Source organism: Salvelinus alpinus, chromosome 5 (assembly GCF_045679555.1).
Source record: "Salvelinus alpinus chromosome 5, SLU_Salpinus.1, whole genome shotgun sequence".
Taxonomy (NCBI): domain Eukaryota; kingdom Metazoa; phylum Chordata; class Actinopteri; order Salmoniformes; family Salmonidae; genus Salvelinus; species Salvelinus alpinus.
In genome coordinates, this window is record NC_092090.1 from 84408859 (window position 1) to 84427319 (window position 18461).

Genomic DNA, 18461 nt, shown 5'->3' on the forward strand with positions numbered 1-18461 from the left:
TTCAACCTCAGGAGGCTGAAGAAATTCGGCTTGTCACCAAAAACACTCAAACTTTTACAGATGCACAATCGAGAGCATCCTGTCTGGCTGTATCACCGCCTGGTACGGCAACTGCTCCGCCCACAACCGTAAGGCTCTCCAGAGGGTAGTGAGGTCTGCACAACGCATCACCGGGGGCAAACTACCTGCCCTCCAGGACACCTACACCCCCTGATGTCACAGAAAGGCCAAAAAGATCATCAAGGACAACAACCACCCGAGCCACTGCCTGTTCACCTCGCTATCATCCAGAAGGCGAGGTCAGTACAGGTGCATCAAAGCTGGGACCGAGAGACTGAAAAACAGCTTCTATCTCAAGGCTATCAGACTGTTAAACAGCCACCACTAACATTGAGTGGCTGCTGCCAACATACTGACTCATCTCTAGCCACTTTAATAATGAAAAATATGACCACTTTAAACAATGCCACTTTATTTAATGTTTACATACCCTACATTACTCATCTCATATGTATATACTGTACTCTATACCATCTACTGCATCTTCCCTATGCCGTTCGGCCATCGCTCATCCATATATTTTGATGTACATATTCTTATTAATTCCTTTACACTTGTGTGTATAAGGTAGTTGTTGTGAAATTGTTAGGTTACTTGTTAGATATTACTGCAAGGTCGGAACTAGAAGCACAAGCATTTCGCTACACTCACATTAACATCTGCATGTGACAAATAAAATTTGATTTGAATTCGGTTCTAAGTGGTGATAACATAAATGGAAAGCAGGTGGCACAATAACCAAAATAAAAATGGGGTTTCAATAAACAAACATGTCCGTTTCTCAAATAATATTCTCCACACAAAATCATTAGATAAAACGTTTTTATTGCATAGTTGACAGGACAGACAAAGCAGTTAGACAAAAATAAATCAATCAACAATGATGAAAACATCTTTATGAAAGACATCAGATCAGGTGACTCATTCACATACACTTGCAATCACATGAATATCAGTAGACAAATTCAATCTTTACGGCTTCATTAGGCACTTTTAGCGACTTATCTTTTAACAATGGCGCATCGGTCGGTGACGAACAACAACAAATGAAGAGGAATAGAAAGGGAATTGAGAAAATGCACTGGCACTTTCCAAATCTCCAGGGAAGAGAATATATATGTTGAAGGAAATGTTTTGCACAGCACACCTAATATTACCATATTCCATGAGAGATGGCATGATTGGTGACAGTAAATGTTCACATTTGACAATGCAGAAAATGCATTGACAGACCATTATTGCGTATGCATTACGACTCCATTAAGTTACTTTCAGCATGACGTTAAGTGTAAACAAACAAAGCAGAGGAAAGTATGTCGATAGCCTAATTCCAGTATCGTGCGAGCCATTGTTTACTAGCGCCAGAGATAAATAAACCCAGAAACTCAACATGTGGTCACTTCCTGCAACACCTGCGATGTAAGTTCAGACCACCTTTAATGTGAGAGAGGCTTATTGGTCCAGCTCTCGGTTTCAACCTCTCTGATGTTAGCAATCACAGACTCACCCGGAGATGCAGCAAGTGGAACCCTCAATCGTCTAAATTATAAAGACAACGTCCGTCTCTCCCATCACCTCACCAAGGCCCTAAGGTTTTAAAAATGCCATGTTCCCATCACATTATGAAATATATTACTTTTGTTTACCATTCTTTGAACAGATGTTAGGATAAAATGTGTAAAAATTGGAATCTATCCCCCCCACCAAGCTATTTATGCCACCAAACTGCAACCCCCAAACCCCATGAGACAGCCCACTCGGAAGATGGCAATCAGTCAGAGTCTTCATCGTCAAGGTACTCATCGGCGTTGCTGAGTGTACGTGTGATATCTGTAATAAAACAAAATAGGAAGGAAGAGCTGAAGCCAGTAACACTTCTGGGAGATTCAATTACATTTAATGGAATTAAAACATTTCCTCTCATGACTGCAAAGTACAACTATGTTCCATTGTGGACTGGACAGTTCTTTATTGGGGGTTCCTCGCTTTGGCATCTTGCATTCTTAGTAGTGTTACTGAAATACAGTGCATTCGGAAAGTATTCAGACCCTTTCTCCACATTTTGTTACTGCCTTATTCTAAAATGGATTAAATAAAGCATTTCCCTCATCAATCTACACACAATGCCCCAAAATGACTAAGCGAAAACAGGTTTATAAATGTTTGCTAATAAAACAAGTGCCTTATTTGCATAAGTATCAGACCCTTTGCTATGAGACAAAATTGAGCTCAGGTGCATCCTGTTTCCATTGATCATCCTTGATGTTTCTACAACTTGGAGTCCACCTGCAGTAAATTCAATTGATTGGACATGATTTGAAAAGACACACACCTGTCTATGTAAAGGTCCCACAGTTGACCGTGCATGTCAGACCAAAAACCAAGCCATAAGGTCGAAGGAATTGTTCATACAGCTCCGAGACAGGCTTGTGTCAGGGTACAGTTTTGTGGAAGAAAATGTCTGCAGAATTGAAGGTCCCCAAAAACAGTGGGCTCAGTCATTATTAAATTAAAAGAAGTTTGGAACCATCAAGACTCTTCCTAGAGATGGCCGCCTGGCCAAACTGAGCAATCGGGGGAGAAGGGCCTTGGTCAGAGAGGTGACCAAGAACCTGATGATGGTCTCTCTGACAGAGCTCCAGAGTTCCTTTGTGGAGATGGGAGAACCTTCCAGAAGGACAACCATCTCTGCAGCACTCCACCAATCAGGTCTTTATGGTAGAGTGGCCCGACCAGAAGCCACTCCTTAGTAAAAGGCACATGATAATCTGCTTGGAGTTTGCATTAGGTGCCTTTTGGCACTCTCGGACCATGAGAAACCATTCTCTGGTCTGATGAAACCAAGATTGAACTCTTTGGCATGAATGCCAAGCGTCACATATGGAGGAAACTTGGCATCATCCCTACGGTGAAGCATGGTGATGGCAGCATCATGGTGTTAGGATGGTTTTCAGCAGCAGGGACTGGGAGACAAGTCAGGATCGAGAGGAAGGTTCACCTTCCAACAGGACAACGACCCTAAACACACAGCCAAGACAACGCAGGAGTGGCTTCGGGACAAGTCTCTGAATGTCCTTGAGTGGCCCAGCCAGAGCCCGGACTTGAACCAGATCGAACATCTCTGGAGAGACCTGAAAATAGCTGTGCAGCGACGCTCCCCATCCAACCTGCAGAGGATCTGCAGAGAATAGGAGAAACTCCCCAAGCTTGTAGCGTCATACCCAAGAAGACTGTGGGGCGGCAGGTAGCCTAGTGGTTAGAGTGTTGGGCCAGTAAGCGAAAGGTTACTAGATCGAATCCCAGAGCTGACAAGGTAAAACTCTGTCGTTCTGCCCCTGAACAAAGCAGTTAACCCACTGTTCATAGGCCATCATTGTAAATAAAAATGTTCTTAACTGACTTGCCTAGTTAAATAAAAATAAGACTAGAGGCTGTAATTGCTGCCAAAAGTGCTTCAACAAAGTACTGCGCAAAGGGTCTGAATAAATGTAAGTAAATGTCAAAAAATCTTTTTGCTTTGTCATTGTGGGGTGTGTGTAGATTGAGGGGGAAAAAACTATTTTAATCAGTTATAGAATAAGGCTGTAACTTAATGTGGAAAAAGTCAAGGGGTCTGAATACTTTCCGAATGCACCGAATGTGTGCATGTACAGTACCAGTCAAAAGTTGACACACCTACTCGTTCAAGGGTTTTTCTTTTTTACTATTTTCTACATTGTAGAATAATAGTGAAGACATCAAAACTATGAAATAATACATATGGAATCATGTAGTAACCAAAAAAGTGTATATTTGAGATTCTTCAAAGTAACCACCCTTTGCCTGGAGGATAGCTTTGCACACTCTTGGCATTTTCTCAACCAGCTTCATGAGGTAGTCACCTGGAATGCATTTCAATTAACAGGTGTGCCGTGTGTTAAAAGTTAATTTGTGGAATTTCTTTCCTTAATGCATTAGAGCCAATCAGTTGTGTTGTGACAAGGTAGGGGTGGTATACAGAAGATAGGGCTATTTGCTAAGACCAAGTCCATATTATGGCAAGAATAGCACAAATAAACAGAGAAACGACAGTCCATCATTACTTTAAGACATGAAGGTCAGTCAATCAAGAACATTTCAAGAGCTTTGAAAGTTTCAGTCGTAAAAACCATCAAGTGCTATGATGAAACTGGCTCTCATGAGGACCGCCACAGGAAAGGAAGACCCAAAGTTACCTCTGCTGCAGAGGATAAGTTAAGAGTTACCAGCCTCAGAAATTGCAGCCCAAATAAATGCTTCAGAGTTCAAGTAACAGACAATCTCAATATCAGCTGTTCAGAGGTGACTGTGGGAATCAGGCCTTCATGGTCAAATTGCTACAAAGAAACCACTACTAAAGGACACCAATAAGAAGAAGAGACTTGCTCGGGCCAGGAAACACAATCAATGGACATTAGACCGGTGGAAATCTGTCCTTTGGTCTGATGAGTCCAAATTTGAGATTTTTGGTTCCAACCGCTGTGTCTCTATGAGATGCAGAGTAGGTAAACGGATGATCTTCGCATGTGTGGTGTCATGACTGGCCTGTTCGGGTCATGTTACCGTGGACCACACTCCTACAAGAGACATCTCACACCCGCCAGAGGGGGAGAGATCCAGAAGTATGGAGGTGGGGGTTTTATAACACCTCATGCCCATATTAAATCTTAAGGCAGCAGACAAAATCCCTTTGTCCTTTCACTGTGGAGGAATGGAATGTATGATAGGCCTATGGAGAACCTACCTCAGAACAGAAACATGCAATAAATGGACTCTGGGACAATATGTTTCGTCAGCCAAAATAGTAGTAATGACAATAGATGGAATATGAAAATGAATGTCATTTTTGTTATGTTATTAAAGTTAAATGATGACGTTATAACGGAAAAATTTTAACTTGAAGAGTTTTCACAATATGTACGTTGTGTGGAAAATGTCCAGATCAAAGTGAATGTTTATGTAAAGATGAAATGTGAAGTTAGTTGTCTAAATTGGATCTGAGTAAAATCCAGACCTTGCCTCGTAACAAGTTACACCCAGAGAACTCGCCCTAAAAATGTGGAAACGCCCATTTCTGACACAAGGGTATAAAACATGTGAGTTAAGAATTATGACTAGGTGACCACGAGCTGCAGCCAAGGTCCAATTAGTTGTAACCCCAAAACACAACACAAGGTGGAAGAAGACAAAGGAACCTTTTAACAATCTATGCTACGGATGAGTAGCTGTGTCTAAGAGGGTGAATTCAAGCAGGACCACCTGGTTATTCTCTCCAAGGTATCGTGTGTCTACTCTGCTTTCATTCCTACGCTAGAACCACCTATATGGCTGATTAGCCGTCTTCAGAAGACCCCTCTCTCAGAACAAGGGCGAGGAAACGGATCACTAAGACAAGGACACTGACATCGTGAGGACAGCGTTACACCCGGTAACCAAAGAAGTGCCATCAGAGGAGAAGGCGAACCTGGTCCACAAAGAGACACCCCATCGGGGAACTTCGACACGCAATTACATCATTATATTCTGACCCATAAGAGCAGCAGTTAGGGGGAAGGTTAGGTTTAAAATAAGCAAAGTTTACAAAATGTACCCAAGTTTGCTTTTCTTTCTCTTTTGAAATCCCCATTTTGTGTAACTCATATTGTGTTGGCCCACTAGGGACCTGTTTCATTGTACTAAGTTCTAATCAATAACCTAGACTGTGTGTATGTGTATCTTATATTATCATTTTAGCTTCTAGTAAATTAATAATCATTTCAGTTGGTGTGGTACAGACTTATTTAGTGGGACTCGGGTTAGTGCAGATTCACGGATTATGTGATGATCAGAATGAGACAGAGGAAATTAATTAGCGACTGTTGTAAAATCGATATTCTGATATTGAGTTAATTTGGGAAATAGAAACCCAAACTATCCCATGGTGCCCCAGGTTACTGCGTTAATAATTACCCGATTTAATTGAATCACGTAATTCTAAACAGTTAATAATTTGATGAAAAGCAGTCGTCACATTAATCAATACAACATCACGACAGTGGTTCCCACCATGAAGAATGGAGGAGGTGTGATGGAGCTTTGCTGGTGACACTGTCTGATATATTTAGAATTCAAGGCACACTTAACCAGCATGGCTACCACAGCATTCTGCAGCGATACACCATCCCATCTGGTTTGCGCTTAGTGGGATTATAATTTGTTTTCAACAGGACAATGACCCAACAACTCCAGGCTGTGTAAGGGCTATTTGACCAAGAAGGAGAGTGATGGAGTGCTGGATCAGATGACCTGGCCTCCACAATCACCCGATGATTTTGAGATGATTTGGGATTAGATGGACCACAGAGAGTGAAGGAAAAGTAGCCAACAAGTGCTCAGCATATGTGGGAACTCCTTCAAGACTGTTGGAAAAGCATTCCTGGTGAAGTTGGTTGTAAGAATGCCAAGAGTATGCAAAGCTGTCATCAAGGAAAAGAGTGGGTACTTTGAAGCATCTCAAATACATTTCAATTTGTTGAACACTTTTTTTGGTTACTAAATGATTCCATGTGTGTTATTTCATAATGTTGATGTCTTCACTATTATTCTACAATGTTGAAAAAAGTAAAAATAAATTAAAACCCTTGAATGAGTAGGTGTGTCAAAACTTTTGACTGGTATTGTATATTCAAAATTGTCTAAATGAGAAATGCTTATTAATAGTCAATGAACCTGATCAGTCGACTGTGAAAATAAGGGCCAGTTTTCCGGAAACAGATTAAGCCTGGTCCTGGACTAAGAAGCATGTGCAATAGAGATTCTCCATTGAAAGTGCTTTTGAGTTATGGGACTAGGGCTTTTATCTGTGTCCGGGAAACCGACCAAAGATGGCGTAAGGCTTCCATTTTCTGGCCTAAATGACTCACTGCCTCCTTGTTTCCTCTTAATGAGAGAGGCGCACTGGGCATTGGTGGCCATCTCCAGAGCCAGCTTCTTCTCATTGTTCTTAATATCCATCCTGGCATCTGAAACACGAAGACAGAAATAAACAAAGATAAAAGATGAGAAACACACAAATAACCAGACATGCTCATACCAGGGTTGTGGTCAATTTGAAATGGAAGTCAGTCAATTCCAGAAGTAAACAAAAAAAGAAAATGCTACAATTATTTGTATTTGAGTTCTCAATCAATTGAAAAGGTATGTGTGTCATTATAATATTTAAAATTCATATAATTTCCTGAATTGACCGACTTCTATGTGAATTTACCCCAACCCTGGCTCATACACACAGAGATAGGAAATTAAACTGGTTAGAGCACAAAAAAAGATAACTTGAAACAGAAAGTAGATGGACTCACTCTTATTCAGTAACATCTCTACTATGTCCGAGTATCCCTTCCAGGCGGCAGCATGCAATGCAGTGTCTCCCAGTTTATTCTGCAGTAGAACAAAACAGCCCACATGTTAATCAAAGACCATACATACCCACATCGTAGCATAATTCTCATCATATATGGACATAAAATGATTGCTCGATAGAGAATCTCCATTGAAACACTTTTTAAAAAGGGGCCTCCTGAGTGGCGCAGTGGCCTAAAGGCACTGCATCGCAGTGCTAGCTGTGCCACCTAGAGATTCTGGGTTCGAGTCCAGGCTCTGTCGTAGCCGGGCGCAACCGGGAGACCCATGGGGCGGTGCACAATTGGCTCAGATTCTTCCGGGTTAGGGGAGGGTTTGGCCGGCAGGGATATCCTTGTCCCAATGCGCACTAGCGACTTCTGTGGCGGGCCGGGTACAGTGCACGCTGACACTGTCGCCAGGTGTACTGCGTTTCCTCCGACACATTGGTGCAGCTGGCTTCTTGGTTAAATGGGCGTTTCGAAGGACGCATGGCTCTCGACTTTCGACTCTCCCGAGTCCGTACGGGAGTTGCAGTGATCAGACAAGACTAACTACCAATTGGATACCACGAAATTGGGGAGAAAAAAGGGGTGAAAATACAAGAAAAAAATAGAAAAGAAAAATAGAAAAAACACTTTAGAGTTCAGTACTAAACTTAATCTAGTCCTAGATTTAAATGTGACATGATACTTCATCATGATAATGTTCTTGTCACTAGAGGTAAACTAATGCTTTTAAAACAATCACCTGCACTCCAGATCGCCAAATAAGCCAATAGATGTTATGTGCATACTTGTCTAGAACACATCCATCTGTCCATGTAATCATAAGTATATATTTTGTTCAAATGTCCTCAAAGTGTGACGTCAGATTAATATCCTTTGTTCTTTCAACTAGCATGGCGCAAAATAGTTTCTCTCCTCTCGTCACCCTGCTTGCAGTGCCCTTGCCCGTTGCCATATCAACCCGACTCACACAGCTTTGAGCTAGAAATGAGATCTCAACCGGGTTGGACATGGTGTTATTGTAGGCTAACTCCTAAATTGATAGTGCAGTTTGTTTCAGGGCCTTTCCAACTACCTAATTACTTCAAAATGCAGATATTGACTTTCGTATTATAGTGTGTAGCTAAGTTTTCTAACTAGCTACCTAGCTAGCTAGCCAGCCAGCCACCTAGCCTTTCTAAAGAGCATTGTATTGTGGGGTTTGTAGTCGACTTGAGCGCCACAGACTTCCACAACAACTTCCTAATTTATTTTAACAACGAAATGCAAACATTTTTCACAACATATATTGTTCTCACATATTTGCATTATTCAACAATGTAAATCGTAGGAATTTTAGGTTGAGTGGATTATTCCTTTAAGAGCCTAAATAGAGCCTAGCGCGTTTAGACTCTAAATATGCTATCAATCGCATACAACCTATCATGCTTTAAAAACATTGTATCAATGTTGGCCGGCAGGTAGCCTAGTGGATAAGAGCATTGGGTCAGAAACTGAAAACGAACTAAACAACTTCTTTGCTCACTTTGAGGACAATACAGTGCCATAGACACGGCCCGCTACCAAAACCTGCGGGCTCTCCTTCACCGCAGCCAATGTGAGTAAAATATTTAAACGTGTTAAACCCTTGCAAGGCTGCCGGAGGAGGCTGAAGAAATGTGGCTTGTCACCAAAAACACTCAAACTTTTACAGATGCTCAATCGAGAGCATCCTGTCGGGCTGCATCACCGCCTGGTACGGCAACTGCTCCGCCCACAACCGCGAGGCTCTCCAGAGGGTAGTGAGGTCTGCACAACGCATCACCGGGGGCAAACTACCTGCCCTCCAGGACACCTACACCACCCAATGTCACAGGAAGGCCAAAAAGATCATCAAGGACAACAACCACCCGAGCCACTGCCTGTTCACCCCGCTATCATCCAGAAGGTGATGTCAGTACAGGTGCATCAAAGCAGGGACCGAGAGACTGAAAAACAGCTTCTATCTCAAGGCCATCAGACTGTTAATCACTAAGATTGAGTTGCTGCTGCCAACATACTGACTCAAATCTCTAGCCACTTTAATAATTACAAATTTGATGTGATAAATGTTTCACTGGCCACTTTAAACTATGCCACTTTATGTTTATATACCCTACATTACTCATTTCATATGTATATACTGTACTCTATACCATCTACTGCATCTTGCCTACGCCGTTCAGCCATCGCTCATCCATATATTTATTGTTACATATTCTTATTCATTCCTTTACACTTGTGTGTGTGTAGAAGGTAGTTGTGAAATTGTTAGATATTACTGCATGGTCGGAACTAGAAGCACAAGCATTTCGCTACACTCGCATTAACATCTGCTAACCATGTGTATGTGACCAATAAAATTTGATTTGAAAAGTTGCTGTTTGGAATACCCGAGCCGACTAGGTGGGGGGAAAAAATGTTGTTATGCCCTTGAGCTAGGTACGTAACCTTAATTGCTTCTGTGAGTCGTTCTGGATAAGAACATCTGCTAAATAACTCAAATGTAAAATATTTGTTTGAAACAGCCTTTTACAAATGTTAAACTGTTCTTCTCACCTGCTGGTTCAACTCAACGTTAGACTGCCCCAGCAAGATCTCCACCACATCTGTCACAAAAATGACAACACAACATTGTCATACATCTCACTGCAGTGTCTGTGTGTGTGTGTGGGCTGATATGCATTTGCCCTGTCATTTAAGAAAAAAGCTGAGTGTGTGATTTCGTTGAGGCACGTGTCTGTACATTCTGTATACAGTCAATGAGAGTAGTGGTATGTGTGTCGTAGATTATCTGTTACCTTTGTGTCCTCCATGACATCCCCAGTAGAGGGCAGTATTCCCAGCTTTGTCCAGTCCATTAATTCCCACTTTGTTCTCCAGACACTCCCTCAGCCAACTCAGATTCCCTGCATCACACAAACAAGCAATAATACACACACACCCAATGCAAATAAAGCTAGAGTCCCACCATTCATATTCATACAGGTTACAGAAAGTGTAGAGCAAACAAACAACCAATATGAAGAAAAATGTATAGTTTGTTATAGGACTATTCCATAGTTTAAGATTATTGGTGGTGCAGTGCACAGTATTTGCTAATGGGGAAGAGTGAGTGACACAGCAGGCTTCTTTTGGTCCCTCACCTCGTTTAGCTGCTTCATGCATTGGGTTGTCAATGGACTCCGCCTGCTCGGCCACTGTAGGTTGAGGAAGTCAGAGCAGAATGGGATTTCAACAGAGCACCATGCTTCTATGAAAGCCTTAGTAAGGAGATGGAGCTATTAAGAGAAACTTCACAATTTCTCAACTTCATATTTATCATCTCCAGCACCACCAACATCAACATGCACAATTTTCTCATATTGTATTTCTGTTTTGTAGTAAAAATGACAGATAAAGATAAGTGTGTGCATCGTGTGATTTTGACTCAATTGTGAGTAGACATTGCCTTCTAATTGGCTGATGTCATTGGAAACACTTAACTTTTTTTACTAAACTCAGCAAAAAAAGAAACGTCCTCACTGTCAACTGTGTTTATTTTCAGCAAACTTAAACATGTGTAAATATTTGTATGAACATAAGATTCAACAACAAACAAACTGAACAAGTTCCACAGACATGTGACTAAACAGAAATGGAATAATGCGTCCCTGAACAAAGGGGGGGTGAAAATCAAAAGTAAGTCAGTATCTGGTGTGGCCACCAGTTACATTAAGTATTGCAGTGCTCTCCTCCTCATGGACTGCACCAGATTTGCCAGTTCTTGCTGTGAGATGTTACCCCCCTCTTCCACCAAGGCTCCTGCAAGTTCCATGACATTTCTGGGGGAAATGGCCCTAGCCCTCACCCTCCGATCCAACAGGTACCAGACGTGCTCAATGGGATTGAGATCCGGGCTCTTCGCTAGCCATGGCAGAACACTGACTTTCCTGTCTTGCAGGAAATCACACACAGAACAAGCAGCATGGCTTGTGGCATTGTCATGCTGGAGGGTCATGTCAGGATGAGCCTGCAGGAAGGGTACCACGAGGGAGGACGTCTTCCCTGTAACGCACAGCATTGACATTGCCTGCAATGACAACAAGCTCAGTCCGATGATGCTGTGACACACCTCCCCAGACCATGACGGACCCTCCACCTCCAAATCGATCCCGCTCCAGAGTACAGGCCTCAGTGTAACGCTCATTCCTTTGACGATAGACGCGAATCAGACCATCACCCCTGGTGAGACAAAACCGCAACACGTCAGTGAAGAGCACTTTTTGCCAGTCCTGTCTGGTCCAGCGACGGTGGGTTTGTGCCCATAGGCGACGTTGTTGCCGGTGATGTCTGGTGAGGACCTGCCTTACAACAGGCCTATAAGCCCTCAGTACAGCCTCTCTCAGCCTATTGCGGACAGTCTGAGCACTGATGGAGGGATTGTGCGTTCCTGGTGTAACTCGGGCAGTTGTTGTTGCCATCCTGTACCTGTCCCGCAGGTGTGATGTTCGGATGTACCGATCCTGTGCAGGTGTTGTTACACGTGGTCTGCCACTGCGAGGATGATCAGCTGTCCATCCTGTCTCCCTGTAGCGTTCTCTTAGGCGTCTCACAGTACGGACATTGCAATTTATTGCCCTGACCACATTTGCAGTCCTCATGCCTCCTTGCAGCATGCCTAAGGCACGTTCACGCAGATGAGCAGGGACCCTGGGCATCTTTTTTGGGATGTTTTTCAGAATCAGTAGAAAGGCCTCCTTAGTGTCCTACGTTTTCATAACTGGGACCTTAATTGCCTACCATCTGTAAGCTGTTACTGTCTTAACGACCGTTCCACAGGTGCATGTTCATTAATTGTTTATGGTTCATTGAACAAGTATGGGAAACAATGTTTAAACCCTTTACAATGAAGATCTGTGAAGTTATTTGGATTTTTAAGAATTATCTTTGAAAGACAGGGTCCTGAAAAACGGACGTTTCTTTTTTTGCTGAGTTACAAACATATAGAAAAGTGCCATTTTCACATATGTTGATGTTGGAGTGGTGCTGGAGATCATGAATATGAAGTTGAAAAATGTTGAAGTTTCCCTTTAAGGGTTGCCTAAAATGCAGGCAGAGGTGGTTATGGCAACATGATCAAACACAGAGAACCTGCTTTCTCAATCTAAAGACAAGTCAATGGAATAAGGTATTTAGCAACATGGATGGGCACCTATATTTTGACACAATATCCACCTTACCATACCAGGCACTGACATTAAGGTCTGAAAGGCACTCGCCCATCGGGCAAGTCAGGAGTATTTTTTTGGTTGCCAAAGAGATTAAAAGTTAAAGTAGCACTGGCTATTTTTCATCTACACACAGAGGTGGAACCAGAAAGATCAGACTACTGTAATTATTTTCCTTTTGCTTGTTATCAGTAAAATAATATATATCACTTGCCCTATAGGGCAGCCACAGAGCAGGCTCAACTTGCGTGACTGCGCAGGCCACTTACCCCGGGCAATAGGGTAACCCTTAAAATGTCAATCCTTGCATGCCACTTGCAATATCATCACATGGAGTGTTATGGTTTAGTTACTCACCATAATTGCTTGGGATGAGGCCGTTCCTTCCCCTACAGGTCCCCTTCCACCAATTGCTGTCACTCTAAGGATGATAGACAGGCAGTGAGAGCCAGTGGAAATGAATTATTGCAACAAGTATCTCTGAGGTGAGAGAAAAGACCGACAGAGAGAAAGAAAAAAGAACAGGATACGGGAAAGACAAGAGAGAAATTGAGGGAGATGGATGAAGAGTAAAAAAACAACAGAAACAGAACAAAACAGAGAGAGGGCAACAGAGAGAAAGAAGAAATGATACTAGGGCCTAAAAGAGAGAAAGGGAGAAAAGTGGACAAGAGGAGGGAAAGGGATGATAACAGTAACTGACCGTATCAGAGATATACAAGATGTCTCCTTCTTCAAAGTAGAGCTCATCTGGCTGAAAATCAAAAAATCAAAACAAACACCAACTTTAATTTGGATTGGTGTGAGGTGGAGTGGAGGGACTAGACCAACCTATAGGACAAGAAACACTCACTGTTCGAGGGTCAAAGGTGAACATGGCTCGGAACACCTTGACCTGGCCTATGAGAGAACAGAGAGGGAAACGGGCATTAGTGTGAATGTATATAACTGTGCAGTGCATCAAACGTTGCCTGTTCATTGTTGGCTATACAGCACAAAATGAACCCTGGGACCAGACTATCACAAACATTCAATCAAATTAAAAAGTTTGTCGCGTACACATGCTTGTTTCTTCACTGAACAAAAATATAAAAACGCAACATGCAACAATTTCAAAGATTTTACAGTTCATAAGGAAAGTAAATTGAAATAAATGAATTAAAGGGAAAGGGGGATACCTAGTCAGTTGTACAACAATGCATTCAACTGAAATGTGTCTTCTGCATTTAACCCAACCCCTCTGAATCAGAGGTGTGGAGGGCTGCCTTAAACATTTGGCCCTAATCTATGGATTAGCACATCACTGGGAATACAGATATGCATCGGTTGGTCACAGATACTTGAAAAGAAAAGTAGGGCCGTGGATCAGAAAACCAGTCAGTATCTAGTGTGACTACCATTTGCCACATGCAGCAAGACATCTCCTTTGCATAGAGTTGATCAGGCTGTTGATTGTAGCCTGTGGAATGTTGTCCCTCTCCTCTTCAATAGCTGTGCGCAGTTGCTGGATATTGGCATGAACTGGAATACAATGTCTTACACGTCGACACAGAGCATCCCAAAAATGCTCAATGGGTGACATGTTTAGTGAGTATGCAGGCCAAGGAACACCTGTCAGGTGGATGGATTATCTTGGCAAAGGAGAAATGATCACTAACAGGGATATAAACAAATTTGGGAACAAAATTAAAGAAATAAGCTTTTTGTGCATAGAACATTTCTTGGTCATTTCAGCTCATGAAACATGGGACCAACGCTTTACATGTGGCGTTTATATTTTTGTTCAATGTAGCTCCAGCAGTGCAGTAAATAACAGTACAATACTAACACACAAATAAATCACACACAAAAAATAAACAAGCAATGTCAGAGTCCGGTATGACATTTCTTTAAAGGTATGTACAGTATTTATATGGATGAGCTATGCCAATAATAGTATTTAAATATAAAGCAAGTAAACAATTAGCTTAATTTCTCAGATCAAATTTCATCAAAATAATGTTGCAGGAATGCTAATCTTATCGGTTTCTAACTACAGAAAATGTAATTATTCAACTTTTCAGATGTTGTTCTATCAGATCCATCCTCAGTGAACAGACATTGGGCCCTCGTCCATACACCCAAGGCTACAAGATCGGAGGGCCTCTGAAGAAATACTGTACTGCCATGTCTCAATCCCAGGGGTTGAATGTGACCAGAGTGGTGTTGAGAGAAAGCTAAACTAGTTCATAGGCACAGAGAAACCAGGGTTGTGTACATTAGGCACAAAACTGAGTGTTACAGGGAGGGGCTCGATACCTGTAGGTCTACTTGTCCAATAAGAAAACATAGAAAAGGCTTTGAATGGGAATCAGTTGACTACTTGAAAACACTGGGGTATGCAAGCCTTGAGAGATTTCCTCTCTTTACATACACCCTAACTGAGCCACACACTACTCCAGTGTTCCAGTGAGTCAGTGCAGTTTAGTTAAAAAACAAACCCTGCTCTGTTCTGTGACTGTGGTCCTACATGCCCCATCCTGCCCCTGTGAAAACTCTGGGGCCTGTACTGACTAGCTCATCCACACTACTCTTAGCTAGAGATCTTCATGGATCCACCTGTACCCGAATACCCGATCCAGGACCTGAGCGGGTCCAGATCTAGAATTCTAAATAATGTCAAAGATCTCAGTTGGATCTAATATGATTGTCACGGGTATGTGCAATTTTAACAAACTTGTCCAGAAGGTCCCGTGCATTTCCCGAACGCAACTGCTGCAGTAGAGAAAGGGAGATAAATTGTATAATTGATGCTGCTGCTCTTCCTTTTCATGAGAGTGGAGCATGCTCTGAATACAATATGTGTAGACCTTATGGTGAAATGCTTATTTACAAGCCCTTAACCAACAGTGCAGTTCAGGAAAGAGTTAAGAAAATATTTTCTAAATAAACTAAAAGTAAAAAATTACAAAAAGTTACAAAATAAAAATAACGAGAATAGCACCATTCTGCACTAACTAATTTTTATTCAGACAATTGGAACACCACAAATAAATAACATTTAAAACTATATAAATATATATACAAAAATAACTCAGAAATATCAAAAAGTAGTAACAAAGACAAATAGAAACAGGCTGTAGTATAGATACAAATAAAAAAGAGAATTGAATTATTACACTATTACCCTATTGTTAACAAAAACACACAAAACTAAATGGCACAAATAGAATAACACACTTATAAAGAAGAGAACCTGATTATTACACTATTGCACTTCAAACAAGAAAACACTAACTACATTGCACAAATAATTGCATTAGTACTGTACAAAGTTAGAGATGCGCTATTTGATTCCCCCGCTCCACCTACCTCCGGCTTCCAGTGGGGAGCCCTGAGGTCAACCTAACCCCGCTCCATCTCGTACTTCTGAGTGGGAAACCTTACCAGGCAATAGCCTGCCTAACTCACAAACTAGAATCAGGGCGCCCACTCCGACAAGGTTAATTGACCCACAGTCCCACACGGTGATATGATATCATTGACGTGACGTGCAAACGAGCAATAGAAAACCTCTCTCGCAAATGTCACCATTCCGATTTTTTTTGGGTGCAGGCACCCAGTTCCTCCCATACATAAATCCGCCACTGCAACCAGATTTCGTCAGCTACTCGAAATGGGGAAGTCACATTAGCTCGCTTGTAAATTCAGACCATCGCGGCCACATACTTGCACATAACGATCGACGACAACAACCACGATAAGAAGAGTGCAGAGACACTGATATTTTAAATGTCCAATTATTCAATGAGAACTGGTCCAGCATATTTGCTAGCAAACGTTTGCTGACTAATTGGGTCGCTCACTAGGGGGTTCGTTGGTAAATTCGCTCTGGCTATCTACTCTGATTTCAGAACACCCTCCTCTGAATGTGCCAGAGCGAAGAATAACTGCGTTATTTACGAACGCTCAACACCCCTTGAATGTCAGGTGTCAGTAAACATCGGTGAAAAGGCGTAATTAAATTGTTGCCAGCAGCACGGTTACAGTCACCAATGATCTGGATAACATGAAAACAGCCGAACAAGCTCTGATAGTTAGGGCGAGCAAAGTTGTCAGTGAGTTGTTCTTTCATGTGTCTGGAAGTAGCTAGCCAACGTTAGCCAGTTAGCTTGGGTGCTTGACTGCCGCTGGGAGGTCAGAACGGTCGGATCAACCCTACTCCTCGGCCAGAGCGTCCAGTCAGTGTACGTTCCGCGAGCGAAACGCTCTAAATTTACGAACAGACAATCTGAATATACGAACGCCGAGAGCACACTCCAGATTGAATTTACGAACACATCCTAGGTGTTTAGGTTTCACTTGCTTGATGAGATGGGAGACTAGCTATCTAATGTTAGCTGATTATCATAAAATACTTACCTGGTTTGGCTGGCTTGGGAGGCGGTTTGGACATCTTCAGACTTTTAAACCGTAGCTACGCCTTCTCTTATTCTGAAAACGTTGCTTATTGTCCAAAAATAAAATAGGCACTTTCTTACTTCCAATGAGGAAGTACTCACAGAACCAGCTAGGCGGAAAACTAGCAACGCGCATGCCTCCATACTATTTCTTGTCCTTCTTCTTCGGAGTTTAACGGCGGTTGGCATCCAATATGTAGCATTACCGCACCCAACTGGACTATAATATGAATCCATCATACTTTGTGATACAAAATAGGAAAAATAATAATAAATGAAACACTCTTCCATTTAACCCTACACTAATTAAAAACCCACTACCCCATTCCACTACTTTGACCCTGTCTACTCTTGCACCATGCCAACGGCCTGGGAGGACTGGACACCGCCACTCAACACATCCAGTAACTCTTTTGAAGTCAGATCTCGTATACACAAATACTTCTCTGCAGCTGCCACCAGAACATATATTTTCTGTGATTTACGTTCCATTTCTGCGGTACATTTTATAACCATTGCTATTGTAACACACTGCTGCCCTATGTATATAGACATGGAACACTGGTCACTTTAATAATGGAACACTGGTCTCTTTATTAATGTTTACATACTGTTTTACTAATTTCACATGTATATACTGCATTATAGTAAAGGCCATCCTGTTCAACTATCGCTGTATATATACTATTCTATCCTATGTGTTCTACAGATATACAAAATATTCTATCCACATACTGTGTGTGTGTGTGTGTGTGTGTGTGTGTGTGTGTGTGTGTGTGTGTGTGTGTGTGTGTGTGTGTGTGTGTGTGTGTGTGTGTGTGTGTGTGTGTGTGTGTGTGTGTGTGTGTGTGTGTGTGTGTGTGTGTGTGTGTGTGTGTGTGTGTGTGTGTGTGTGTGTGTGTGTGTGTGTTGTATAGTGCATTTGGGCTCTCGTGTGGCACAGCGGTCTAAGGCACTGCATCTCAGTGCAAGAGGCGTCACTACAGTCCCTGGTTCGAATCCAGGGTGTATCACATCCGGCTGTGATTGGGAGTCCAATAGGGTGCAGCACAATTTGCCAAGCATTGTCTGGGTTTGGCCGGGATAGGCCGTCATTGTAAATAAGAATTTGTTCTTAACTGACTTACCTAGTTAAATAACATTTACATTTGGAAAGTATTCAGACCACTTGACTTTTTCCATATTTTGTATCGTTACAGCCTTATTCTAAAATGTATTACATTTTAAAAATCATTGTCAATCGACACACAATACCCCATAATGACAAATCGAAAACAAGTCTTTAGAAACGTTAGCAAATGTATAATTTTTTTTAAACAGAAATACTTTAT

General features: G+C 42.0%; 1 protein-coding gene across 1 annotated transcript; it reads right to left on the reverse strand.

Annotated features, from left to right (window-relative positions):
• Window positions 1–865: 865 nt before the first annotated feature.
• Window positions 866–17299, reverse strand: LOC139577079 (osteoclast-stimulating factor 1-like). Its single transcript, XM_071403842.1, has 10 exons — window positions 17093–17299; window positions 13545–13591; window positions 13395–13445; window positions 13049–13112; window positions 10628–10681; window positions 10283–10390; window positions 10041–10090; window positions 7416–7494; window positions 6981–7079; window positions 866–1890 (listed from the first exon to the last, which is right to left on the reverse strand). The coding sequence occupies exons 1-10, from the start codon at window positions 17124–17126 to the stop codon at window positions 1832–1834; spliced, it is 645 nt and encodes a 214-aa protein (XP_071259943.1). The 5' UTR covers window positions 17127–17299; the 3' UTR covers window positions 866–1831.
• Between the last annotated feature and the right edge of the window lie 1162 nt (window positions 17300–18461).

Bases quoted from the DNA above. Each gene is read 5' to 3' on its own strand.
- LOC139577079 (XM_071403842.1), bottom strand. From the start codon at position 17,126: ATGTCCAAACCGCCTCCCAAGCCAGCCAAACCAG. The intron at 10,682-13,048 runs GTGAGTAACTAA...CTCAACCTACAG, and splicing joins CCTCATCCCAAGCAATTATG to TGGCCGAGCAGGCGGAGTCC. The intron at 10,391-10,627 runs GTGAGGGACCAA...TGTGTGATGCAG, and splicing joins GCATGAAGCAGCTAAACGAG to GGAATCTGAGTTGGCTGAGG.